General features: G+C 54.6%; 9 protein-coding genes across 9 annotated transcripts; 6 read left to right on the forward strand and 3 right to left on the reverse strand.

The window, feature by feature from the left end:
• Window positions 1-13: 13 nt before the first annotated feature.
• Window positions 14-333, forward strand: VTJ04DRAFT_4211 (uncharacterized protein; the record flags this gene model as incomplete). The annotated part of the gene is made up of 2 exons (XM_069362197.1): window positions 14-129; window positions 177-333. The coding sequence occupies 2 exons, from the start codon at window positions 14-16 to the stop codon at window positions 331-333; spliced, it is 273 nt and encodes a 90-aa protein (XP_069219167.1).
• Window positions 334-581: 248 nt separating this feature from the next.
• Window positions 582-1,268, reverse strand: VTJ04DRAFT_4212 (uncharacterized protein; the record flags this gene model as incomplete). Its single annotated transcript, XM_069362198.1, has 1 exon — window positions 582-1,268. One exon carries the CDS (start codon window positions 1,266-1,268, stop codon window positions 582-584), a length of 687 nt encoding a protein of 228 aa, XP_069219168.1.
• Window positions 1,269-3,291: 2,023 nt separating this feature from the next.
• VTJ04DRAFT_4213 (uncharacterized protein) lies at window positions 3,292-4,107 on the forward strand (the record flags this gene model as incomplete). Its single annotated transcript, XM_069362199.1, has 1 exon — window positions 3,292-4,107. The coding sequence occupies one exon, from the start codon at window positions 3,292-3,294 to the stop codon at window positions 4,105-4,107; it is 816 nt and encodes a 271-aa protein (XP_069219169.1).
• A 1,842-nt stretch (window positions 4,108-5,949) lies between these two features.
• Window positions 5,950-6,918, forward strand: VTJ04DRAFT_4214 (uncharacterized protein; the record flags this gene model as incomplete). The annotated part of the gene is made up of 2 exons (XM_069362200.1): window positions 5,950-6,130; window positions 6,203-6,918. 2 exons carry the CDS (start codon window positions 5,950-5,952, stop codon window positions 6,916-6,918), a joined length of 897 nt encoding a protein of 298 aa, XP_069219170.1.
• Window positions 6,919-7,585: 667 nt separating this feature from the next.
• On the reverse strand, window positions 7,586-8,773 carry VTJ04DRAFT_4215 (uncharacterized protein; the record flags this gene model as incomplete). Its single annotated transcript, XM_069362201.1, has 1 exon — window positions 7,586-8,773. The coding sequence occupies one exon, from the start codon at window positions 8,771-8,773 to the stop codon at window positions 7,586-7,588; it is 1,188 nt and encodes a 395-aa protein (XP_069219171.1).
• Window positions 8,774-9,940: 1,167 nt separating this feature from the next.
• Window positions 9,941-13,623, forward strand: VTJ04DRAFT_4216 (uncharacterized protein; the record flags this gene model as incomplete). Its single annotated transcript, XM_069362202.1, has 6 exons — window positions 9,941-11,291; window positions 11,349-11,531; window positions 11,900-12,569; window positions 12,682-12,734; window positions 12,795-12,879; window positions 12,972-13,623. 6 exons carry the CDS (start codon window positions 9,941-9,943, stop codon window positions 13,621-13,623), a joined length of 2,994 nt encoding a protein of 997 aa, XP_069219172.1.
• Window positions 13,624-14,769: 1,146 nt separating this feature from the next.
• On the forward strand, window positions 14,770-15,333 carry VTJ04DRAFT_4217 (uncharacterized protein; the record flags this gene model as incomplete). The annotated part of the gene is made up of 1 exon (XM_069362203.1): window positions 14,770-15,333. The coding sequence occupies one exon, from the start codon at window positions 14,770-14,772 to the stop codon at window positions 15,331-15,333; it is 564 nt and encodes a 187-aa protein (XP_069219173.1).
• A 538-nt stretch (window positions 15,334-15,871) lies between these two features.
• VTJ04DRAFT_4218 (uncharacterized protein) lies at window positions 15,872-21,282 on the reverse strand (the record flags this gene model as incomplete). Its single annotated transcript, XM_069362204.1, has 7 exons — window positions 15,872-15,903; window positions 16,002-16,437; window positions 16,511-16,690; window positions 16,755-16,962; window positions 19,918-20,875; window positions 20,953-21,101; window positions 21,149-21,282. 7 exons carry the CDS (start codon window positions 21,280-21,282, stop codon window positions 15,872-15,874), a joined length of 2,097 nt encoding a protein of 698 aa, XP_069219174.1.
• Window positions 21,283-22,144: 862 nt separating this feature from the next.
• VTJ04DRAFT_4219 (uncharacterized protein) lies at window positions 22,145-23,779 on the forward strand (the record flags this gene model as incomplete). Its single annotated transcript, XM_069362205.1, has 1 exon — window positions 22,145-23,779. The coding sequence occupies one exon, from the start codon at window positions 22,145-22,147 to the stop codon at window positions 23,777-23,779; it is 1,635 nt and encodes a 544-aa protein (XP_069219175.1).
• Between the last annotated feature and the right edge of the window lie 712 nt (window positions 23,780-24,491).

Consider the following 24,491-nt stretch of genomic DNA (forward strand, 5'->3'; position numbering starts at 1 on the left):
CACAACATTTTTAATGTTGAAGGGCACGCTTTGGAAGGGACAAATCCTGTTCAAGGTTCTCGTTGATTTCGGCCCGTGGTGCTTCATGCTTTGGCGCGTCAGGAAAGCTCGACATGCCTTCGCTCCTGAGTCAATATCATCTGGTTCCTGATGAGAGAACTTCTCGGCACACGCAGAGATTTTGGCCAGCAAGGCAAAATCTTTGGGTGCACTGTTGAGGACAGCACCGTCACTCTTGAGAACAATACCCAGGCCAAATCTGTTTCTGGAGGCGAACTGCGGACCACGGCTCGGAGGGCCCTGTATAAGCTGTTCACCCTCTTGCAGATATGAATGCACATACGTCCAGTGAGGCTGATGCTGTCCATCAGTGCCTTGCAACCACATGGGGATTTGAACACCTGAGCTTGTACGCATGTCAATACTTCTATAGGCTCACCGGGTTGTGTGTTAGATGAAGCGGAAATGGTAGTATGATGCCAGCAATCCAAGACAAGTTGAAAGATGGGGGTATACAGGCACAATTCCATTCATGATGAACCGGAAAAGGTCCATCTGAGCCAGGAAGAAACGCACATACTTCATGCCTCCGCAATGGGTGGCCCAACCGGCGGCTCAACGGGCCTTGTCCTCCTCCGATTGTTGAACTCGCCGGCGTCGAGGTTGTTTCCATCACTGTCAGAGGAGGGGTTGCTGCTGGTGCTGCTGCTGCTGGTGCCAGAGTTCGGCCCGTTGTCAGAGGTGATGGGGGTCGTGACAGCAGAGCTGCTGCCGCTGGTCACAGACGGGTGGCCAGCATCATTGGCGGTGGTTCTATCATTGGTTGTCGTATTGTCGTCAGTCATGATGGGCGGCGTGTCTTCGGTCAACCTCAGTGGTCCGGGTTCAGAATCGTCTCCAGCAAAAGTGCACCCTCCTGAGGAGTGAGCCACGGAAGCGAGCAAGACGGCGCGCGGGTCGTAGACGGCGAGGCCGTAAGTGGGCGTGGGATCGGGTGTTATTGTTAAGAACGGTCCCGGAGCCGAGGAAGCTTCTTCACCCCAGGGTCGTTGTTGATGATGAGAGTGATGTAGCGATGCTTCGTGAAGGTCCAGGAGATGATGATGGATGGCCGGTGCTGGTATAGTTCGCGGGATGATGGGACTCTGGCTCGGTAGCGGGCTGCGAGCCACTTCGGCTGAGGTGGAGTTGGCTGCGTCAAGCTCGGTTGGGAACAGGAACAGGAATGATGAGATGCAGGATAATAAGGGAATGGCGAGATAGAGCATGCTGGGGCCGATATGGCATGCTGGGTTTCTCAGGGTTTGTTCATAGTGTTGGGTCTACTCCATAGAGTCGGTGGCGAACAAAATAGAGGCGATCACATGCCTGCAAGACCGAAATCGTGTTGAGGGATCGTCATGGAGCTGTCGTCTTGTGATGCGTCGTGGGTGGTTGTGGACATTGTGTCAACTTCCAGTGAGAAATGTGGATCGGATCCATCACCATCCCAACATGGAAGTGAATTCGACACCTTCCAGGTTGTTTCCCCTCCAAAGACAGAATGCCACCCAATACTCCGTACCTACTGTAGTAATCCTGTGGTGCTCAGGTCAACCTCTCGTGGAAAACAGAGCCGAAGTAGCCGTTTACTATTAGTTACTCAGAGCTGCCTCATGAGGTCACTCAAATCGGGTTCTCAAGCCCAAGTCTTCCGCAGTCCTCGCAGAGTAGCGGGCCTTCTCTTGACCCCCCGGCTGTTACAGGGTTGCAGTCTTCCCAGCTTCCGCGAAGATCTGATCTGGATAAGCTCTCGAAAAACAAAAAGCCGGGTGACGTGATTGGCAGGATTCATCTTTGTTCTTCTTCCCTGCAGCAGCAACGGTTTTCGCTGCAACCTGCAAATGCGTTGCATTCAACAAGGGTTTGTGCAGTTTGTCTTTTGGAAGCGGACTGCAAGGGTAAGGGTTGGCTTGGGCAGCCGATCTCTTGACTTGTCAGGGTTAGGAAGGCCAAGAATAATGTGACTGGTGCCGAGCCTCGCCTTCTATTTTTGGCACGACTCAGGGTCCCGTTTGGCCACAGATGCCCGACATGGAATCCACGGAAGTCATCCACAATCTTAAACCTCACATTTGGTTGCCAGAAATGCATGCCTCGACCTCCTCGGTCTGGAATGAAGCCGGAGTACTGCAAGCCCGGAACCTTTCCAATTTTTCTTCGCCGACCAAGAAGTCCTCAACCTGTCTGTTCCCAGGCGGAATGCGCCAGCCAGGTCTCCGTCGATTGGTTTGAGGATTGCCCATGCTCTTTTTTCCACACAGCTAGGCTCTCCGACATAGCTCCGACGATCACTCGTCTCAGCGTCGAGTACGGAGCACGCACACCATCCAACACACACCACACACTCTCCCGGAGGAGCCATCTCCATTTTATCCTCGCTCCATTTATCCGCCCAACCGCCACGGTGAGCTGCTTGGGTCACTTGCCGGTTTGGTTCATGAGTCCAACGCCTGGATATTGCCATGCCATTCGGGACTTTGTGCCTGCGTTTGTTGGTCTCCTATCCCTTGGGTCGTCTTCGCTCGAGCTTGGTCCATTCCAATCTGGGTGTCTCAAACCCAGCTAAAAATGACATGGTGCACCACACCCGGACCGCATCCCCCGTTTTGTCGGAATCTCGTGTGCCATGTCGGCCCACCAAACTGGTGTACGCGGAGCCCCCGCCGTGCCGTACATGTCGCTATCCTGGTTCCAGGATATTAGGCCTCCCCCCCTCTTGTTTGTAGCCCTCCCTCTGGGTCCCAAGGTATCCTCATCGGCGTGCGTCGAACGTGACCACCAGGCTGTGTGAACCGGGACGTGGAAGCCGGTCTGCCTCCACTTTCACACGCACCTCGAGTTGAAGCGGTGGTCCGTTGCCCAGGTTCGCCCATGTTTCCCCGGATCCCACTGGATCCCAGAGTTGACTTGACGTTGCATCGTCAGCGAAATATTGCCCCGGTCTGGAGATGCGTTGCATAAACGATTGCAACGCCTCCAACAAACCTTTCTTCTTGTTCGCTGGCCCCGACACTTCCAGTGGCCACCAGGAGCCCTCCTTTTTTTACACACCCGACCAGGATCGGGAACTTAACAAGGAGCGTCACTGATAAAAGGCTTAACCAGGACTCCAGTGCGGCTCTGGTGTCCTGACAGAAACGCATGGTCCATCAACAGCCCGGTACCCAGCACATTTGACAACATACCACGGCGAACACTGTCTGGCCCAAATAGAAATTGTGTGTTGCGCCGTTCCTGATAGCAACAGCCATGGGCCTCCGGACGCTCTTCTTTCTCTCGGCCGTCGTGGCCTCCGGGTCAGGCTCTCCCGTCCAACCGGACGCGGTCCGGGGCCCGCCGCCCTCCCGCCCCGTTGCGGCACCCCGAGAAGCTCTCAACATCGGACCGCTCCTCAACCTCGCGCCGGCAGACACTCTCATCCTCAACCCTGTTCTTCCTACTCCCGGATGCACAACAACAATATCACGGCCGTACAGTTACCCCTGCTCCTGGGATGGGACCACCACGATTTATCCTAGCACCACCGTGGCGTATAGGCCGGTCGACTGCGGTGGTTGCTCCAACGTCCGCATCATCGCCGAGCTTCAACACTGTCCAAACATGCAGATAAACGGCACTGCTCGCGTCAACACCCCCTATACCATCTGGAGCACCGTCTGCCTTCCTACCCTGAGCGTCAAGAACCGACGTGATGAGATCGATTCCCCGGTAACCACCACCGCGGACTCCGGCGCTGAGCAGACACCGGCTCCGGCCCCGACTCCGAGCAGGCAGCACGGGGCATTAGCCCGCGGCCGTCGCAACGCCGAGGCGGCAGCAGCACCAGTCCCTCAAAACCCGCAACCTACCGCCTGCCCGACGACCCTCTTCGTCCAGCCCCCGCGCTCCGCCGGCCCGACCGCCACGACCTATGCGTCCTGGACGACCAGCACCCTCCAAGTTCCCTGTGGTGGGTGTGATCTCACTGTGAGCACCGCGTTGGCGGGGTATGGACCCCCGGCCACGTTCGAGACAACGACGACCTTGCCTGTGGGGACGGTGACCGCTTATGCTTGCGCGCCATGACAGAGCGGAGGGTCCGGGCTTACACGGGGTTAAGGAGAAGGGGGAAAAGTTTCTTTGCTGTATGACTAGATACCTACTACGTATGACTGACAGCGCAATTTGGAAGGGGCATGATTGGTTTGTTGTTCTAGATGGGGGAGGTTGTTTCAGGGTACACGTACCTCGCTGGTGCTTTGCGGCTGTGTTTATTTTGACCATGTCGTCTAGGTATTATTGGGACATCATCAATTTATGGGTGGATCTGATAATGCATGATACCTATCCTCACGGTGTAGCACGTGGAGCGTTGAATGGATAGTCTATTGTTTGTCTACCGGTGCAATAATTACAGTCTGTTATGGTTACGATTGTCATGAAGTGTGGCCCGGGGGTAATTATGGTGATTTACGAGATAATAGACCTCTCTTGGTATCATGTCTGGTTCAACCCGTTGTCATTGGCCAACATCTGGGTATATTCGTCAATATTCTGGGGCACATATGATGTTTGGCTTCACTCAAGGGTGGTGCTCATGACTTGGAACTGGGACAGTTGGCCGGATTCTCGCCGTTGAACACACGATAGTCCCCACATTGTTTACCATGATGAACTTTCCAGGCACAGAGGTACCTTCACCTCTTTTGCCATGGTCAAGTTCATTGAAGATTGAAGCGCTCATGTTGTCAAGATTGGTCCGGGGCCTCGACTGAGCACATGGAAAGTTTGAAATCAGTTGTTTGTGCGTTTGAAGCATGTACGTCAGGCAACCATCTGGCAGGTCAACTTTCGCTCCTTCCTTTCTTCTCACTTTGTTTCCGAGAGGAAAATTTGAAATGTTCCCCGTTCCCTTCCAAGTTCCTCTCTTTTCCCTTCGTTCATCGTCTTCTTTTCTTCTCCCCCCAAACCAAGTCTGTTTTCCATCTTCATTTCTCTCCTCGACGCCCGACATTCTCGTCCTGGAGGAAACATTCACCTTTTCTCCTGCGGGATTTCAGCCAGAAATCACCCAAGTCATCTCTTTCATACCCGACTTTTACCAGTTGGAAGAGAGCACAAACAGTCAGCAATGCCGCCCCACGAGCCGTTTCATACGAAGCCTGAGTTGTGCGAACACGCCATCCAGTCCGTGATATCATCAGTCTCACTGGAAATCAAAGCTTCCTAGATCTGCCATGGGTCAGGTCTATTCGTCGCCGGCGAGACGATCGTGGATGAGGGGCGCGAACTATATCGCGCTCCTTTCTCGTCGCTTGCCGCCCTAGAGCGCGACGTGAAGTCCGTCTGCCACGGCTGCTTCAAGGACATTGGTGACCAACTTAGGAACTTGGACGACAAGGCTCGACAGTTTCCAGCCTGTAGCGGATGCAAGATGGCAAGATATTGCTCCAAAGTAAGAAGAATACCGCAGGATCATCGTGCTCTTTTGGGGTTATTCCTTGGGCTAATATTCAGTTTTCCCACAGGAATGCCAGCGCAAGGCGTGGCATCTCTATCACAAAAAAGAGTGCAAATCACTCAAAACCCTCAGCACAACCAAGCCAATCCAATACGGTCATTCGAAGTCCGTCCTGGACCGCCGCATCTCCTCTTACATATCGCCCGATGTTCTCTCGCCGGAAACAAGAGAAGCTCTTTCTCACCTCCAACCATTCGCTGGCAATGGTGTGGAGGAAGCACTCCTCCACATGCTGAATATCGATTGCGATGTTGCAACATCACAATCGAGAAGAGTGAGTGAACACTACCCTATCATCGAGAGAGATATAAACCTAAACAGGCCCCCTGGTCCTCACCAACCTCGTGCCTCTCCGTCTCCCGTAACATTACGAAACCATTGGATGGGGATTAGATGTTACGACAGCCATGGTGAACCATTCCTGCGAGCCCAATGCATTTGCATTCCTGGATGGTTCCTACCTGCATGTCCGCTCCCTCAAGAAGCTCGTGTCAGGGGATGAAATCACCTTTTGCTATTCCGAGACTGTCGAGGATCTCTTCACTCGCAAGAAAGTGCTCGCAAAAGAACACAAGATTGATTGCCGTTGTAAGTTATTGAATTCTTCCAGGAGCCTCTCATCTGCACAACGGCTAACATGGAAAATCTCCTACCTGGTAGGTGAGCGTTGTGAGCGAGAGTCTGGTCAAGTCTTTAGCCTTGTTGGGCGAGAGCCCGGTACCATCAACGCCGTCGCTCAAGCCGTGGCAGAAGTCGAGTTAATGATGTTGCGTGTGGCCAAGGCCGTTGCCATGCTAACGTCAGGGACCCCCCAACCTGAGGAGGTTCCCGAGACCATCGAATCACAAGTCGAAGCTCTTCTCACCAAATGCATACCATCAGGTGCCCCGTGGCCCGAGACCTTGGAGCCGCTTCCAAGATTCCGTCTCATGGTCGCCATGCTCTACTACCGGCAACATAAGCTGGTCCCCGCCCTGCGAAACGTTCTAAGTGGTCTTTTCCACCACCACCAATTCATGCACGGACCCGAATGGATTGATTCCATGCTGTGGCATTACCCTGTGATCGTTGATGCCGGGAAGGTATCTCTGAATCAGGCCGCTGCCAAGGAAGCCAAAACTTTCCCTTCGGTGTCCGACATGCAGGCTATGGCCTACAGGTACCTGGACGCCATGTGGCATGGAGCTGTCAAGGCGTTTGGAGCGAATTGTGCCTTTACCAAGAGGGTTGGCGTGCTTGCTGCGCCGCTGCTGGCCAAAAAGAGCGGTCCCCCGTTGGGATCCAGGGAGTTTGAAAAGGAGTTTGAGGCTGCTCAGCGGAGAATTCTTGACTGGGCTGGCCTGAAGGACGTCCAAGGCCTTCCGAGCAAGTTTTGAGATGATTTGAGGAGGACAACGTCATATGCGCTCTGGGACGATAGCCATCATGACTTAGTAGCTCCGGCTGTTTGGCTTGAGAGACGCAACGGGGATGTTGGTGAGTTGGGGAGGCTTAATTAGGCACCCAGGAATGCCTGATCAAGTGTCATCTGAGGCGTGGAAGGGTTAGAGGAGTCCATCATCGAGGACTGATATTCAGTCGTGGGAGGTTTCTCCATCAGCCATTGAGTTATCAGCTTAGCTAGAGCTAACTCCACCTGCATCAATGACATCGCAACGTCCTCAACCCTCCCAAGGTGCACAGGAAGCATCCTATTGATCTGGACTTGGAGTGAAGCAAGTCCATTATAACACACACCACGCCTAAGTACAGACATCAAAGCCAACAGTTGCTCTATTATTAGAAATGGGCACCCAAGCAACTACGAGGCAGTTCTTCAAACTACGAGCACATATATTGCAGCATCCAAACCGATCAGCCTCCCGCTCACGACGTCAGTAGTTCAGCTGTGAAACAGGCCAAGTCAAATCTCGCTTTTTCCCTTTTTTGCTCAAACAATAACTACAACCTGGAAGTTACACATCTCATCCTTTGACCAACCAACATCACGTTTGACTCAGTCAATCTCTCCTGCGAACCAATCACTTGCAAACCAGACGAATCTCACAACACCCGCTTCGCCGACTCAGCAGGCTCCCCTGACTGTTCAGAACCTCTAGACTCTCCCTGAAGCAGCGCTACACCAATCTTGGCCGGTTGCTCGAGAATGATTGCCGGACCTGCCACCACCGACTCCTTGGTGGGCGCACCAGGCTCATCCGCCACCAACGCCACAATGATGCCCGTATGCTCGATCTCCTCAGGAATGGTCACTGTGACGGGCTTTTCCGGGTAACCCGACGTGTCGATGGGCACGCTGTAGTTGAGCAAGCCATGGAAGAAGACGCCGTAGTACTGAGTGTCGGGGTCGAACTCGGGCTGGATGCCGTCGGGATCCGGGAAGGTCAGCGTGATGGTGGCGCCGGGCGACAGACTCTGGGTGTCCGGAGGCGCCGACAAGCCGGGGAGGATCTGGCGCGGGGTCGGGTACTCAGGGTTTTCGGACGGGCAACTCCCAGGGACGATGCGGCCACGCGTGCTGTAGAGGATCTGGTTGGCGTAAGGGAATGAGGTATCTGATGGGCCACCAAAGGGACTCTCCCGCCAGAGGTTGGTCAGGGCCCAGACCTCGTGACGAGCCTCCGTTTGGGAGATGGCCGCAATGGCTCCCTTGCTCCGATCGCTCACAACGTCTTGGACCAGACCGGTCAAGAACGCCATGCTGGATATTTCGACGACAGTCAAGTAGGCGAGGTATGAGACGGGGTCTTGGAAGGGAAAGAGGTACTTGCAAGCCCCTGGCTTGACAGACCGGCTGGAGATCTGGTTCTGAAAAATGCGAAGATGTCCGGCTTCGTTGTTGCGAATCTCCTTTAGCCGATCAAGGGTCGATGCTGGGAGCCCGATCTTGACAAAATCCTCCGCGGTGAACTTCTCGACACCGTATTGGTAGAACTCAAAGATGATCCACTCGGCCGAGAGCAAGTTCTGCCAGACATGGTCATCTGGGTCTGGCTCGCCATCCTCGGTGGGGAGGATGGGACCCGTGATGTTGCCAGGGAAGGGTCTCTCGATGCCCATGTAAGTGGAATACAGAGGTGACTGGCCTGGGACGGGGCCATAGCTGGGATCCGCAAGTTGCTCAGCAGGACTGGAATGTTGGGCATGGTGAGGCTGCTGTCCGAGTGGCAAGGCTGAGGCTACCGAGGCAACGGAGCCTAAAATGCGAGCAAGCTTGGAAAGGCAAGTCATTGTGAAGATGCTGAGATGGGATATGGAGTGTGAGGAACTCGGTCGTATTGAGTGTGTCAGGCTCCTTCAGTGATTCAGTGAGAGAGGCTTTCAAGGGGACAGGTCGTGGCGATGGGGTTCGCTGTCTTGCCGTGGATGAAGAATATGTGAATAATATGTATAATATCCTTTTAGCATGTGATTATGGTTGTCAGGTTAGAAAGCAGTCCAGAAGCGAGAGGATGGGAAGCGTATGACTGGGGCTGCAAAGAGGAGAAAAGGTGAGACAGGATAAGAGTCGGACTGGGAGAGATGAAGTGCCCTTGAGGAGGGCCGGTGCACTTTGGGGTTGCCTATCAACTCGAGGTCAACTCTTTCCTGCAGCGAGCATCATTGTAGTGAAGAGATGCAAGGGGGGCACACGAGTGGATGGGATAATGACACAATGAGAGAAGGCACTTTGCACTCTCACCGTACGAGGCCGAGATGTGACGTCCATTGGTAGGTGTGCTGTTGTCAGGGGGCAGCTCGGAATCAACACAACACAACACAACTACCATTATGCAACGACAACCGCTGAGATGGGTGATCTTTCCAGACTTACATCGCATGACTCTCACCGGCTCTTCAGCATCCTCGTCACAGAAAGCACAGTCACTGGCTATTTTGACCAACCGCGACTGGCTCGCTCAGACGCTCTCACCCAAGTTAATCACGAAGGAGAGATCCGTGACCTTCGGTGTCCCGGGGGTTGGATGCTCATTCCTTCAGATCCCAAGCGAAGTAAAGCGCGGTGTGGGAACGCATGGGGCCACACCACACCTCCAGACACAACTCCCAGAAACAACCGTCTTCAAGTTTTATAACCACACAACGCCGCCTATCCAAGTCGCCCTCTTCTCTCATCTTTATCAGCACATTTTTGTCAGTATTGCCTCAACCTCTGCCAACCGGGGTTTGGCGTCCTTTCCTCCGGTTTGGATCTCGAACAACCACTGTCGTTCAGGACCAAGGTTTTCCATGCCTCTCTGACACGTTCGCCTCGCCAACATGAATCTACTCATTGAGCTTCTCGTCCGCGGCATTCTTCTTATACTGGTCTTGTTCGTGTGCCAGGTCTTCTTCCTTCGAAATGTGGCCCGAAAATTAGCCATAATAAAGGAGCATGGCGCTCGTCAAGACTGCGACATGCCTGCCTCGTTAACAATCAAAGGCCCATTTGGTCTAGGTCGCCTAGTTTCAAGCATCTCGGCAACACTCCGGGACTGGGGACCACAGTACGTCCGCTGGGTGTTTGAGGAGGAGGTGGGTAACCATGTTGATACCGTCTTTGTGTGCATCTTGGACTACATCTTGGTCATGACGCGGGATCCTGCCAACGTCAAGGCGGCCCTTGCTCCAACCTCCAACGACTTTGACATTAGCGAGCACCGAACAGCGAGTTGGGCACCACTGGTCGGTCATGGCATCTTTACGTCACGAGGCAATGAGTGGAAGCACTCTCGAGCACTGGTCAGGCCGCAGTTTGCGGCCGACCAGATCAACGACCTCGAGCTTCTGGAGCGGCACGTCCAACAGCTCTTTGCTGCCCTCGATAGACAACCACATGAAGACATCAGCCGCCTGGGTTGGACGAAACGCCTGGACCTCCAGCCCTTGTTCTACAATTTGACCCTGGACGTCATGACGGAGATGCTCTACGGCCACTCAGTGCATTCCCAGAATCCCTCGGAACGCGTTGACCTCCCGGAGCTTCCGGGTCACGACGCCCCCGACCGCGAAAACATCGGCATGCACATGGACGCCGGGAAGGCCTGGATTGAAACGCGTGGAGCTCTCTGGAAGTACCGCTGGCTGCTTCCAGATTGGAAATTCAAGAGGCACTGCGCCGCTGTTCACAAATACGCCAACTACTTTGTCCACCTTCGCCTCAAGCTTGGTGACGAGTACCTGGACAGCCTGCAACAACAGGGAGAGCGATCCAAGCGCGACCGGTTTGTCTTGCTCCATGAGCTCGCCAAGGTCACGCAAGACCCCGAGGAGCTGCGCAGTCAAACTCTCAATGTTCTCACCGCCGGGAGAGACACAACGGCAGCCCTTTTGGGGTGGATGTTTTACTTCCTTGCCCGGCATCCTCACGTGTATCAGAAGCTCCGCAACGAAGTCTTGGAGCAGTTTGGCCCCTACAACCCCAACAGAACAGCGAATTTCGAGTTCCGGAAGGTTCGCGACTCGTTGCCCTACATGCAGGCGGTGATGAATGAGGTGCTTCGAAAAGCGCCTGTGGTCCCTCTGAACGAGCGCGTCGCTCTCAAGGACACGGTCCTTCCTCGGGGTGGTGGCCCTGACGGGTCAAAACCGATCTTTGTTCCAAAGGGGACGCAAATCTTGATTCCCACATATGCCATGGCCAACAGGGCTGATCTCTGGGGAGACGACGTCGACGCGTTTCGGCCTGAGAGGTGGCTTGGGGACAATGCGGTCAAGCCTGGGTTTGAGTTCATTCCGTTCGGTGGAGGTGCTCGACAGTGCCTTGGTCGTAAGCATCAAAGCATCGGATCTCTTGTTGGTATCAAAGAAGCTGACGTGAAGATAGAGCAACTCGCACGCATCAAGGCGTCATATGTCACCATCCGCATGCTGCAGAGGTACGAGTTCATTGAGAACGCTGACGAGCATCCGGATGCGCCCCCGAGGTTCCACCACACCATCGAGAACAGAAGCGGCAGCGGCTGCAAGGTCTCACTGTACGATCCGAAATGGCTTCCAATCCGGGATGGTACGGGGACACTTTCGCGTGCCCGGTATTAATCGCCAATTTGGCCTCCAGCATAGCTCAGGATGCAATTGATTTGTGAGATACGACATGAGGTAGGGGTTGGAGTTTCGCCATCGCAAGTGACGATGTCGAGATGTTGAATGTGTGGGGGGTTAGAGAGATCGATCCCACTTGTGGTTGGTTTGTTTGTAAGGGTCTGGAATGGGAGAAGCAAATCAAGAGCGATACTTAGGGTCTTGCAGTCAGTCAGATAGCGTTTATGAGAGCATTCCTCAGGCTTCCTGGCAACCAGCGACATACTTCCGTGACAGCTGGCCAGCCTTGCAGATATGTCTGTCGTCATGACGTTGCACTTGGAGGGTTCTAAGGTGCCTCGGCAGATGGCACGCGCCCGCGCTGGAATTGCGTCGATGTCCCGGCGTCGGGGCTTGCGGGGTCATGGACAGCGCCAAGGACGGCCTTGGCCGGAGATAAGCTCCGCAACATCGCTGGCAGTCCCGGAAGCCTGGGTTCAAAGGGACTGCTAGGAGGGGGACACAGAGTTCTGCCTGTCGTGTTGCACAACCTCAAGCCCTATCAAAGCTTCTTAAGGACGTACTCGGTGGTCAGCAGAGATCATCTTGGCCCTTGGTCATTCTACTCCTCCCCCACAAAAGACCCGAACCTCAACCCCGCCATCATGCTGATCAAGACGGCTGCTGTTAACCCAACCCTGAAGGGCCATAAACTCCTTCTCGTGGCTCCATGGAATCCCCCTGAGGGGTTTGTCGAGGCACTCAAGTCCAGGTTTCCCGACCTGCAGGTCGACGTTCAGGTCCATACTGCTTATAGTCCGCCTGCAAAGACGACCGTCTCCTTGCCATCCGAGACCTGGGAAGACGTGACCATCTTGGTCACCTTCGCCACCCTACCAGAGATCGGACAGGCGCCCAAGCTGCAGTATGTGCAGCTCATGAGCGCCGGCGCAAATCATGTCTTGGACAAGCCAGTGTTTAAGGACACGGATGTGGCGTTTTGTACGGCTAATGGCGTGCATGGGTGAGTGATCTCGAGAGAGACAAGGGGAGTGGAAGTTGTTGATCAGGAAAAGAGAGAGTGGGCTACAGTGGGGTGAAGAAGGGCTTGCTGACGACATCGTTGCTCATCATAGGCCTCAGATCTCAGAATGGATCGTCAGCACCTACCTGGCCTTTGAGCATCATAGTAGGTGATTGTTTGATCAATGAGTCGTTTCGATGTGAGTGATGCTAACCTGCCTGGTAGTCCCGGAGTACCTTGACCTGCAAAAGCAAGCTCACTGGGATCGACGAGATATGAACAGTATCGAGGACTCCGTCGGCAAGACTGTGTAAGTGCCCAGTTGCCTTCACAGGCATCATATTGTCAACCCACATAAACTCAAAATAGGACAGCGACTGATCATTCTATACCTCGTATCAGCGGCATCCTCGGCTATGGCAGCATCGGACGTCAAACGGCGCGCGTCGCCACCGCCATGGGCATGAAAGTCCATGCCTACACGCTCCACCCCCGCACCACTCCCGAATCTCGCCGCGATCACGCATGGGCGCCGGCGGGACTGGGAGATCCGGACGGCAGCCTCCCCGCGCGTTGGTTCTCGGGAGGCTCAAGGGAGGAGCTCCACGCGTTCCTGGCTTCCGGCTTAGACCTGTTGGTCGTGGCGACGCCGTTGACGGGCCAGACGCGCCATTTGCTGGGGAAAGAGGAGTTCCAGGTGTTGTACGAGGCATCGTTTCCGAAAGAGCAGAGCGGGCAGAATGGGCACGGGAAACGTAGGGGCCGGACCTTTATTTCCAACGTCGCTCGCGGTCCCGTGATTGACACGGATGCCCTCATTGAGGCGTTGAAGGAGGGGTTGATCCGTGGAGCCGCACTGGATGTTACGGATCCCGAGCCGCTACCGGACGGTCACCCGCTGTGGTCGGCGCCAAACGTTCTCATCACGCCTCATGTGTCTGGCGCATCGACGCGGTATGGGCAGAGAGTGTTGGGGATACTGCTGGAGAACCTGTCTCGTTTGGCAGAGGGGAGGGAATTTGTGAATCGGGTGGATAAGGAGAGGGGGTATTGATGGGAGTTGAATTGGTTGCTATAGACATCGTGCAAAGGATGTACGAGGGGCGTCTTTATCACGAGTTGCTACGATAGGTACTATGAAAGCAGGGCCGAGTCTCTGGATCACTTCACACATTGGACGCTCTCAGATACCATCCATGATACACGGAGGAGTTGGTAACGACTGCGTGTCTTGCGTATGCTGGCATGCAATGCAACCTACCTCATGTCGCCGAGCACTTTGAAGATGTTTGCAGAGTGATAAATGCAGGAACCAACAGAACTTCCGTTCTTGTCCCGCCCACCGTCCCGGATCTGATCACCCGCTTCACGGGCCGAGGATGATCTTCCAGGTTCACTCAGTTGGTAGGGAGATAACACACCTGATCGGCCCGTTGCGCTGTGGGGATAGCAATGACGGGAGAGAATCTGTCAAACGAGGATTCTCGACCCGGCTCGAAAGGGTGTTTGCTCCGCTTGTGTTGGTGCAGGAACTTGTTGTTGGTCCCGGTCCTGCGGGTGAAATGAACAGGAGGATTGTGATAACAACCCATCGGCTAAGCTGCCATTAAATCTAATTTCCCGTCCCACACTGCAACAACTTGGCAACGATCAGATTCAGGTTCAAGCACGTGGAAACTGTTCCCTGATCATGGAAGACATCCAGGTGGTTCTTCTCGCGCTATGTTTCACACCCCGGTCCTATACCACCTAACGGACCCAAACGTCAAGAATGGCCCACCAAACAACCTCTTTTCTCCGATCATTCCCAAGGGCAAAATAAAACTCTTTGGACTGTGTCGGGCGAGCAAAGTCCTAACGTCTTTCCCATGCAACCGGGTTACATCCGAGGTGCCTGTTGGTGTTGGGCCGTGGCCGTGTCGAGTTCTCGCTCAACGGCAACGAAAAAACCTCACCCCTGCAGGTGGACATTGAAGGAAGGTGAGTTGACATGCCTTGACGTAGCACGTACTCCGTAGACTACATAATACTGTCGACTCCTGTCTCCCGTTGTCCTCCATCCAAAGCGAGGTCACCCACATAAGTCGGGTTCCCACTTCAGCCCACCTCTGAGAGTTCCTCCAGTAAGTCAACAATCTTTGGCCAGTTAGTATTAGGGAATGAGTGTAGCTAACGTTCCCCTATAGTCGCCTCGCGCACGATGCACCTCAAGGGGCTTCTTTTCGTTGCCGCTGGTTTCGGCATTGCCCACGCGGCTGCCGTACCCGCGGTGAATGCCACGCTGGTCTTACTCGACGAGACTGTTTATGAGGACGGGACGCTTCAAGTCTGGGGAGGCAAAGAGTCTGGATGGAACGCCGCCCCGTCAGGGAAAACCGCGCAAGCCGCCGCTCAAGCCGGAGTCCAGGCCAGCACCCAGGCCTGCGGCACCAACGACGTCCACTGCTCTGAGTACAACCTGACCAGCTACTCGGCCTGCAAGGAGCTGATCGACAAGATCAGGGGATCACCGGACCAACCGATCCACCCGGACGGTATGGCGTTGTACTGGGTAAACAAGCAGGGGAGCATCTGCCAGATCGCGTGGTACAAGAAGGTATCGGGGCTGAAGTACGCGTATGTCATTCCTGCGGCGTGGAAAACGCTCGACAGGTGCAGCTCGAGCGGTCTGGTTTCCGGCTACGCAACAAACGTGAACTTGAACGGGGTTTGCAACGTGCAGTGCTTGTCGTCCCGCGCAAGCTGCTTCAACAACCAAGATTGAGCCTGTTCAGAAGATAGGGACGGAGAGTCAACGCAACACTGGGCAGAGACGCTCACGTTGTCTGAAGCAAAATATCAAAAGCCTCTGAAGTGCCCCCCTCTGCAGATTCCAGGACACGGGCGCATTTCGTTCTATTTCGATCTCGATCTGTGATCGACCGTTTTGATTCTTTGAATCAACCATCATGTCATCAACTTTCAGCTTCATGTACATATATTCTTAAATATATCCTGGTGGCGGGGATCTAGGCATGACCGATCCCTGTCCCATCTGCCACGAGACTCCGGTATTATTGAATCCCCTTGGCAAGCCGATATCTACAAAATCCCAGCTATAAGCCGACTGGGAGCTCGGTGATTGTGTCGCTTCCAACTCTTTTGGTTCCGTGATATGCGAGTACCTGTGGCTGTACCTCCCGCTGTGGGTTCGTGGAGGAAAAGACTGATAATAATGAGGACTGTAAGAGCTCGGCGAAGCATCCAACTCCGTCCTCCCGTACTCCATCATCATTCCATCCCATGTTTCCACACTCTTGCCTTTATCCCTCCTTCTCTTCCGGCTCCCCTTCTCCTGCAACGATCTCATGACGTTCCTCGGCTTGAGCCGCCCGCTCACCCAAACATCTTTGACGTCCCTCCAACCTCCGATTCCAAAAAAGAATATCACACCGATCCACACCCCGTGGAAGTTGAAAAGTACTGCGTTCAAGATAAGAATGCAAATCGGGGTATCCTGGTCTGGATTTAACGCCCGCCACGTCAAGTTCGACGTCCCCGGAAACCACGAAACGACAAGCGAAAACGTGATCAAAAGGCCGACGCGGAAGTAGACCCGCCGCTTGGGGTCTTCTGTCGGGAGGACTTCGGGCGGTGGCGGAGCGGCGCGCGGGTGCTCGGCGAAGGTCGTCAACCAAGTCGGCTCCGGGGCGGAGGTGGAAGAGAGTCGGGGAGGTGGGTAGCTAACGGGTCGAGGTCGGCTGGGACTGGTGATATTATCGTCTTCGCTGTCGGTAATAAATGTGCTGCCGCTTTCGCGTTGCGACTTGAGGAACATGCTAACGCCGCCGGGGGAGACTGGCCAACCGTTTAGAGAGAGGATTGAGTGCTGGGCATGTCAGTCAAGGTTGAGTCTTGGGTGAGAAAGGGGGAATAGAGATCCATGAACCACAGGGACATACCTTGTTCCTCTTCTCGGCATCAAGTGTCTCCTGTTCCCGACGCCGTTTGTCTCTCCGCTCCAGAAGGATTAGAATCCCAATGGCGGCATAAACGATCATTGACGCAACAATGCATCCCCAAATGCCTGTTAGTAACTGAAATGGAATCTCCTTAACCTTGTCCGAAAGCAGCTCTAGTTGCTAGACAGTCACGGTCAGCATGGTCGTCCACCGGCCAACCTTCGGGCTGAATCAGAAAGCTCACCTCCGGTGTAAGGTTGTTGCGCGTCTCTGCATATTTCATCTTCTTAAAGTGTGTATGCCCCACGGCAATCCCAAACGCTGGCCCATATGAGAGACCCGCGTAAACCCAGCCCCATTTTCGAAGGTATTTCTGCTTCGGTCCGCGACTGAAGATGAGCAAGGTATGAATGGCGAAGATCAGTGACCATGTAGCACTTGATAAGCCAAATCTAGGAGGCGAGTGTTAGCAAACTGATAAAGTACGCGACCGAACTCAAGAAGGAAAAACCAACACGTCAAAAAGAAAGCCCTGTGCTTGGTACCAGAGACTGAGGTCTCCATGGTGGATATCGCCATGCATCACAAGCAGAGATATGGAGCCGAGTGCGTAGGATATCGAAATAAGCATGACTAAAGTGGCCACTTCCGAACGTAGTCGTCGAACTAGAGCATAGGCCAACGCCACGATAACGATCGTGGTCAGCCCGAAGGCTGCGCCGGTTCGTTGAACAGCCAGAAGCACAGCGTCGACGGACTCGTCGTAATCGTAGGGCACCGGGTTCGTCATGGCTTTGGGAGTGAGGAGCCGCGGCGACAAGAAGTGGCTTGCGGTGTTTGGGAGGACATCAAGGCATCAATCGGAGAGGAGGGTCTTGCGAGTCGTGGTGTCATAATAGGGAGCAACGACAAAGTGGGTGTTCAACCCTCACCGAAGGTTTAGGGCAATGAAGAGTGGAAAGGATGTTTGTTTGAGATGGCCCTTGGGTTCACGCGTCCTGGCCCAAAGGCAGCTAGTCCACCTCGGAGGGCAGATTGTTGTATTAATTACATCGGCACTCGGTATGAATCTGGCATTCACCGAGCTTCCCAAGCGACAAGTGGCAGAGAGGTCAGTCGTTATTAGTCAGGGGCAAGCGTGGAGGTCAAGCTGCGAGCTTAATATTGCGTGCAGACCTCCCACCCTTACAAACATCTTGGAACGCCAGCTTCGTGTCCGGTCAGCCTTGCGCTGGGGCTTATGGCTCGGAGCTGGACCAGGTAAACCTCCGCTGACATATCTACGCGCCGGTGCTTATGCTGCGAGCATAACTTTAAATGGTGGGCGGTGGGACGAAGCTGAGTGCAACCTAGGCGCTTGCTAGGCCTCTGGATCCATCGGGACCCTAAAGATACCCTGATATCCAGGTCTGGGTCTTTAAAGGCGCAGCACGCATCCAGCTTGTGGCGGTGCGTGACTCGGCTGATTGTTGTGCCGCTCGGGACAACCTCACATCATCGAAATCTCGAGAACACCAGGCTTATGATTCTTGTCATTCTTTAAATATCTTGATGCTTTTCAAGGATGGAATTTTGAGAACTTCGTCTGCTTAGCAAGTTGAAGATAGGCCGGCTCAGTGCAGGTGACCAACCTCATCGCAGGCCTAATTTTCGAGGAGTCCCGACGGCTGATCGAAGGTTTAATAGTCCCAACCCGGTTCCCGTCCGAGGCATCGGTGTAGCACATTGTGGGATCCCCTAATCCGATGTGACGCTGGAGACGTACGCCAGCCTTCATGCAAGTATGTCCCAGTTCATCCGAGTATCGGTCTGCTCTGTCCTAAGTGCAGAGCATCCAGATTCTCGGGTTGACATCCAGTCACGCACATCATTAAATGTACCGCGGCTCTGTCACCAGGATGTTGTAGAATTGGGTTGGCGGGCAAGCGGCTGGATATCAAATGGATTGAGCTCGCGTCCGATCCACGGAACAATACCATGACCACCAAGTCTTTTTCGTCCCATTGATATATTAGGACAAGTTTGATCCAGTAAGGTGCAAGTGGTCACCCACGCTATGGAACCACAAGCGCTTCACCGAATCATCTCCTCTCAGGTCCTGCATCACTGCCTCCGTCCTCGCGCTTGGCCCTTCCATGGGCTCGTCAATGGCGTTAGACCCCGCTGCCAGGCTCACCGTGAATTCCCATCGTTATCGTCCCGTACTTGCTTCCGTGTATTCTCGACGAGGACTCCAAGTCCAGAGCCTCGCGGCCGTTGCAATGACTATCAGCGGAGGGTGGATCGGTAGCCGCTGGTGGTAGGTAACCAGAAATAGTTGCAGCCCCCCACCTCAGCGGATGTCATCCCCCGCAGCGCGGCAGTTCTCTTACCCGGCTATCCTGTTGACGCGTTCGGTTCCTTGCCACACGTGAAAGACGTTCTTAGCCAGGCCCACCACTCCGGGAGGTGTGAGTGAGGCAACGTTGCCTCCCTTTGTTGGTGGTGTCTGTTGGGCGCGGCCAGGAGAAGAGTGAACAAAACTTATGTCCGGAGCTTGCAAGGCCAATGACTCGAATGCCGGTGTCATCATGGTGCTTGTATGAGCAAAGGGATCAACCACACCTGGTAGGTATGCCTGGGACCAGATGATGTGTCTTCAGCAGGGCAACGGTACAGTTTGTTCAGGGTCGGGTGGTAAGACAGTGGTCCAATGTGCGCGCAGCTGCGTGACAGCGGATGTCTGGCGACATGGTGCGCTAGATGGGTTAAGGAGAGAGAGAGGCCAATGGATGGGTGGAACATATTTAAGTAGGGAAGGACGGAAGATTGAGGCAGCTAATGTTGTTGGCAAAGGCACATCCAGTTGTGGAGTCTAGTCTGGACATTGCAGGAGTAGGGTGGCCCAGGGATGGAGATATGGAGACAGGGGGAGAGGGTGTTGTGAGTGAGGATGTGAAGGTGAGGCATGATCATGGGAGTCGAGGGACTGCCGCGAGTACCTTCGGGGGTCCCTCTCTTGACACATGGTCACCATCGTTGGCCCTGCTCTGCTCTTGCCTTGCTCTCTGGTAAGCTCAGGGTGGGTGCTCACGACCTGGCTTAGACGGCAACTGCTCGAGGTTGCCAACGATATGCTTCGTTGGACATGTCACCTCCATGAACTTTCTGTTAAAGACGCTAGTATCCAGGGTCAATTTTGCATGGAAAAAATCCGGCCTGCACTAACAGATGGTACCTTACTTCTGGAGATCCCGCCATGTGCCTTCCGCCAGATGCAATGGTTGTTCCTGCTTCACCACTCCCATGACCGCCCTAACAGCCTGGAGACCTCCCCTTCAGAGAACCGCAGCCGCAAGATGGGCAGTCGCCCCCGGCATCCATGCTATCTCCTCACTGCAAGCGGGCCCTTCCTTATATTGTCGTACCTGCTCTCAGGATACTCCAGGCAGTTGTCACTCACCTCGAGACTCCCTAGTTCCTCAAACGCTGTGCCGACCAAACTCGCATTACCCGTCTGATCCCCTGATGCCTCATAAAAGAAGCTGCCCCCCAGACCTTGCTTCTTTATCCACTCAACTTTGGCGCGAACGATGCTGGGCGTGTCGTAAGTGATGAATTCCTTCGAGTTGTCATCATAGCTGTACGTCGCCATGATCGTCGCGTCATAGAAGACCGTTGCTCCAGGCTGCGGAAGGTCCTTGTAGTCCCACAATCCTTCAGCCCAATGACCTGGGCCCACGCCATGGTATGGCTTGCCAGGACCGTCGGTGCTGCTAAACGCCCTGCCGTAGACCGGCATGCCCAGAATGATCTTTGATGCTGGCACGCCCGCGGAAAGATACCCCGTCACTGCGGCAGAGATGCTGAGTGGCGTGGCGAGGGGATAGGCGGTGGAGGGGAACAGATTTGCTTGATGCCCAGTGACATTGGACCAAGAGCCCGCAAAGTCATAGCCCATGAGGTTGATGAAGTCAACGGTGTCCGCGACCTCGGCGAGCGGCAGTTTGTTGTAATTGTTAGATCCAGCAGAACCCCCAACGGAGAGCAGATGATGGTAAGGATTTTCTGGATGGACTCGGGAAGAGTAGGCGTCCAGCTCTGCGCGCACTGCCTGTAATAGAAGCAAAAGGTTGTTCGCTTTCTCAGCTTCGCTAGGGAATTCCCAGTCGATGTCGATGCCATCAAATCCGAGGTCGGCGAGGAGTCGTACGGCGGAAGAGGCGAATTGCGCGCGATTAGACTCGGTGGATGCGGCGGCGGGAAAGACGTCTCTGAAGTTCCAGCCGCCGATGGAGAGGAGGGTTTTGACATTGCGGTTGCGTTGCTTGAGCTGAAAGAGCTGCTTCGCACAGCCGTAAACGTTGTAGCCATCTTCAGTCCAGGCTGAAATCAAACGGGAGGGTTAGTACCTCAAGTTTGCGGTGTTGATAAAGTGTCTGGATTTCCAACAAAAGACGCACCATCTTCAGGAAAATGCTTCTCGATGTCGGCATAGGGATCAGAGAGGATAACGTCTCCGTCTGGTGTCACTTTTGCGAATCCATAGAGGACGTGCGTTATTTTGTGGGCTGGAAGGTCGGTGGGCTGATAGTTGCGGTCATAGATGTCCCTGCAGCTGTCAGGTATTCCCCCGTGGACACTTTTTCGGGTACATACCAGTTGGTGAAATAGACCATGTTCTTGTAGTTAGCCGCCACGGGCTTGGTTCCCTGAGATGGGCGTTGGGATATCGGTGATGCCCATGCTGCAAGGACAAGGATCGAAAACGCAGTGAAGATGATTTGTTTCATTGTTGACATTGTCATCGTGGCGTGTACTTCGGCTGTTCAAAGGCCGAATCTGAGAGGTTTGTCGTTGGAATATTAATATGGCAAGCGAGGTATCGAGGGTCAGTGAAGAAGTTTTCATGCGGGTGCACTGCAGAGATATTGGCTTCTCTTTTAAAGTGTTTCTGTTTGTGGCCACAAAGTCCCTTGGGATTGTGTGTCACCAACTATTAAGCCCTCTAAGCCTGGTGTACATGACAACGTCGTCAAAATACCTCTGAGATGACCATCATGACACCCAGCTGTCTGCCAAATCCAATAACTCCGCCAATGGTTGAAGATTATTTCAACAACAAAACACTTGTTTTCTCTACCAGAGGATCCATTTGGCAAGAATAAGAAGATTTTAACCAGAACCAGATAGGTCCTGCCTTCGTGTTTGTCTCCTTGTTCCATATTGTGATTGTGTGACAGTTGGGGACTTTGGACCAAACAGAGTCAAACTTGTCAGACGTCGGTGTTGGGCTCACCTGGGGAGCCAATATAAAGGGGGCGGGCACTTCAATCCAGGATTTAAAAGGACAGTCCTTTTGCAAACATATCATAGACTCGAGCCTTGACATTGGAGACCCCGAAGAAGGGTCCCAAGACGTCCAACGGTCGGGTCAAACGGACGCTGGAGTTACTGCATTGAGTAATGTGGGGCCGATGGCGTCGAGCTTCCGGGACCCACGCATGCTTGCCGGATGACGCATCCCGGCTCCGTTCCAGCCACTTCACACAAACGCTGAGGCTCCACTTTCAACTTCTCACCTTCATCACATCAACCAAGTCGAACACCGGCGTCGACGTTTTTCATTGCCACTCCCTCAACTTCGCCGCAGAGATGTCCAAAGAGCAACTGTTTCAGCTCCTGCCGCTGCCCGACGACGGGCTGCAGCAGGTCCTGGACTATGCGGCCACATTGTCCAAGGCCGAGGCGGCCGAGCACTTTCTCAACATGCTCGGCGACTCGCCCCAGGTTGTTGACTTTATTTCCACCTTCAACGCTCGTCGCGCTGATCCAAAGCCGGCGAAGACCACCACGACATCGAGCACAAGTTACGCCTCGGCATCAGCTCCAGCGTCCGCTCCACCCACCGCCCCAAGCTCGGCGCAGAACTCTGACATGGACGGTGTCCCCAAGCCCCGGCGAGGGCCCAAGAAGAAGAAAGCCAATCTTCATACCCCTCCGCCACGCCCAGTAGCTGCTTTTGAGCCGACACAGGGTACCACAGTGTACAAAAAGGAGCAGCTTGAAGATTATATGCCGGCAAAGTCGAGCTCGGCCACCCCGTCCAATAGCAACCCCCCATCCAAGTCGGCAACTCCCCCGCCGCCAAAGCAATCTTCATCCAAACTGCCCCCGTCGGCTCAGGGCATGCTGGTATCTGATCTCGGTGTCCCGAAACCCAAACCAAAGTCGAACCCAGTCTCGCGCACTAGCACTCCAGGTCCTTCCTCGACACGCAATGCTTCGCCGGCAGCCAAGGTGTCCATCACTGGCGGAACGCCTATGCACGGGTCTTCCACGGCCCTCAGTGATCTAGACGCAGCAATCCGCGCCTTAGAAATCACGACAAACCCGACCGACGCTTCCAACTCTACCAGCCCCGAGGCCCTCGCCGCTCGCCGCTGCAATTGCGTCGCCTCCCGGCACCCTCTTCTTGAAGCCGCTCCAAACTGTCTGCGCTGCGGCAAGGTGATTTGCATCAAAGAAGGCCTCGGCCCGTGTACGTTCTGTGGATCTCCACTCCTTACCCCAGCGGAAATCCGTGACATGATCCGCGAACTGCGTGCTGAGCGCGGCCGCGAGAAGATGGCACGGGACAGAGAGGCACACGGAAAGGCCAAACCCCGCAACCGCTGGGACCAAGACGACGGGCGCGACGACCTGACCGTTGCGGAGGCTATGGCGCTGCAGCATCGCGACAAGCTGCTCGCATTTCAGGCCCAGAACGCCAAGCGCACGACTGTCCGTGATGAGGCTGCTGATTTCGATCCTACGGCAACAGATCCCGGGGGCAGGTGGGCCACGCCAGAAGAACGGGCTCTCGCGCTCAAGAGACAGCAGAAGTTGCTGAGGGAGATGGAGTGGAATGCAAAGCCTGAGTATGAGAAGCGACAGCAGGTTGTGAGCATCGACTTGACAGGGAAGAAGGTGCTGCGGAAGATTACGAGGGTTGAGAGACCGCCGAGTCTTCAGCAAGAGGACGAGAAAGAGAGCGACTTGGATGAGGGAGGGGTGGCGCTGCCCGCGCCCGAGGGAGGAAGTGGTGGAGCGTTCAGCCGAAACCCGCTGCTTGGAGGGTTGATACGGCCGGTGTATGATGTCAAGGGGAAGGGGGCGGAGCTGGAAGGGCGGAAGGACAGGAAGGCGACGCGCTGGAGACGCGTGCAGGATGACCGCGACGACAACGAGGCAGTGATCCTCGATGGCGGGATCTGTGGAAGAGCGGGGGACGAGCCGGCATGTGGATGATGAGAAGCAGAGCAAATACAGAGTAGCTGCTGCTCACCAGCGTCTTTGAGTTTCAAGCTTACACTGCCCGAAGCTTGTGTTCTTTTGCGCGATGTCTGGTGCCAGATCCATCCCATGTAGGACCTACCCGGCAGGTGTGGATCTGTGGGGCCGGGCGGAGTGGGTCTTCCGGCTTGGCGACCGCCAGGTCTTTTTCCAGGGCTGTCTCAAAGGACATGCCTCGCAAGCCGTAATCGCAATGAAGTCGAGAAGGACTGGCAATTCTCCTCAGAGATTTCAAATCTCACCTTCGAAGTGATTTCCGACCATCATGCTACACGTAGTCGAGTAACTGTCGTCTGGCGCACGCGTTGTGTTGAACGCATGGATCCCGCCAACGGGCTTGCGCAAAGTGGGGCCGAGCCCCGGTCTTGGCACATGTCTTGCAGGGATCACTCGATCAGCCGAAGCCTTTGCCAACGGGTCCTGGCTCCACTTCAACGCCCAGCGCGTCACTCCCGGAGCGCAACAATGGGATGCTGATGCCATCTCATCCACAACAACCTTGCGGATGCTTCCCCGGCCTCTTCTTTCCGAGCCTCAAACCGCCGACGCATTGTGCTCTGTCACCCCAACTCTCAACCACCCTCATGTCCCATTTATCGCGTCCGCTCCTCCACCGGTTCCTCATACCGACCGCGCATCGATTTTTGCATTTCTAGCGCGCCATACG

The sequence above is a fragment of the Mycothermus thermophilus genome, assembly GCF_041956435.1.
Source record: "Mycothermus thermophilus strain CBS 625.91 unplaced genomic scaffold VTJ04scaffold_3, whole genome shotgun sequence".
Taxonomy (NCBI): Eukaryota; Fungi; Ascomycota; class Sordariomycetes; order Sordariales; family Chaetomiaceae; genus Mycothermus; species Mycothermus thermophilus.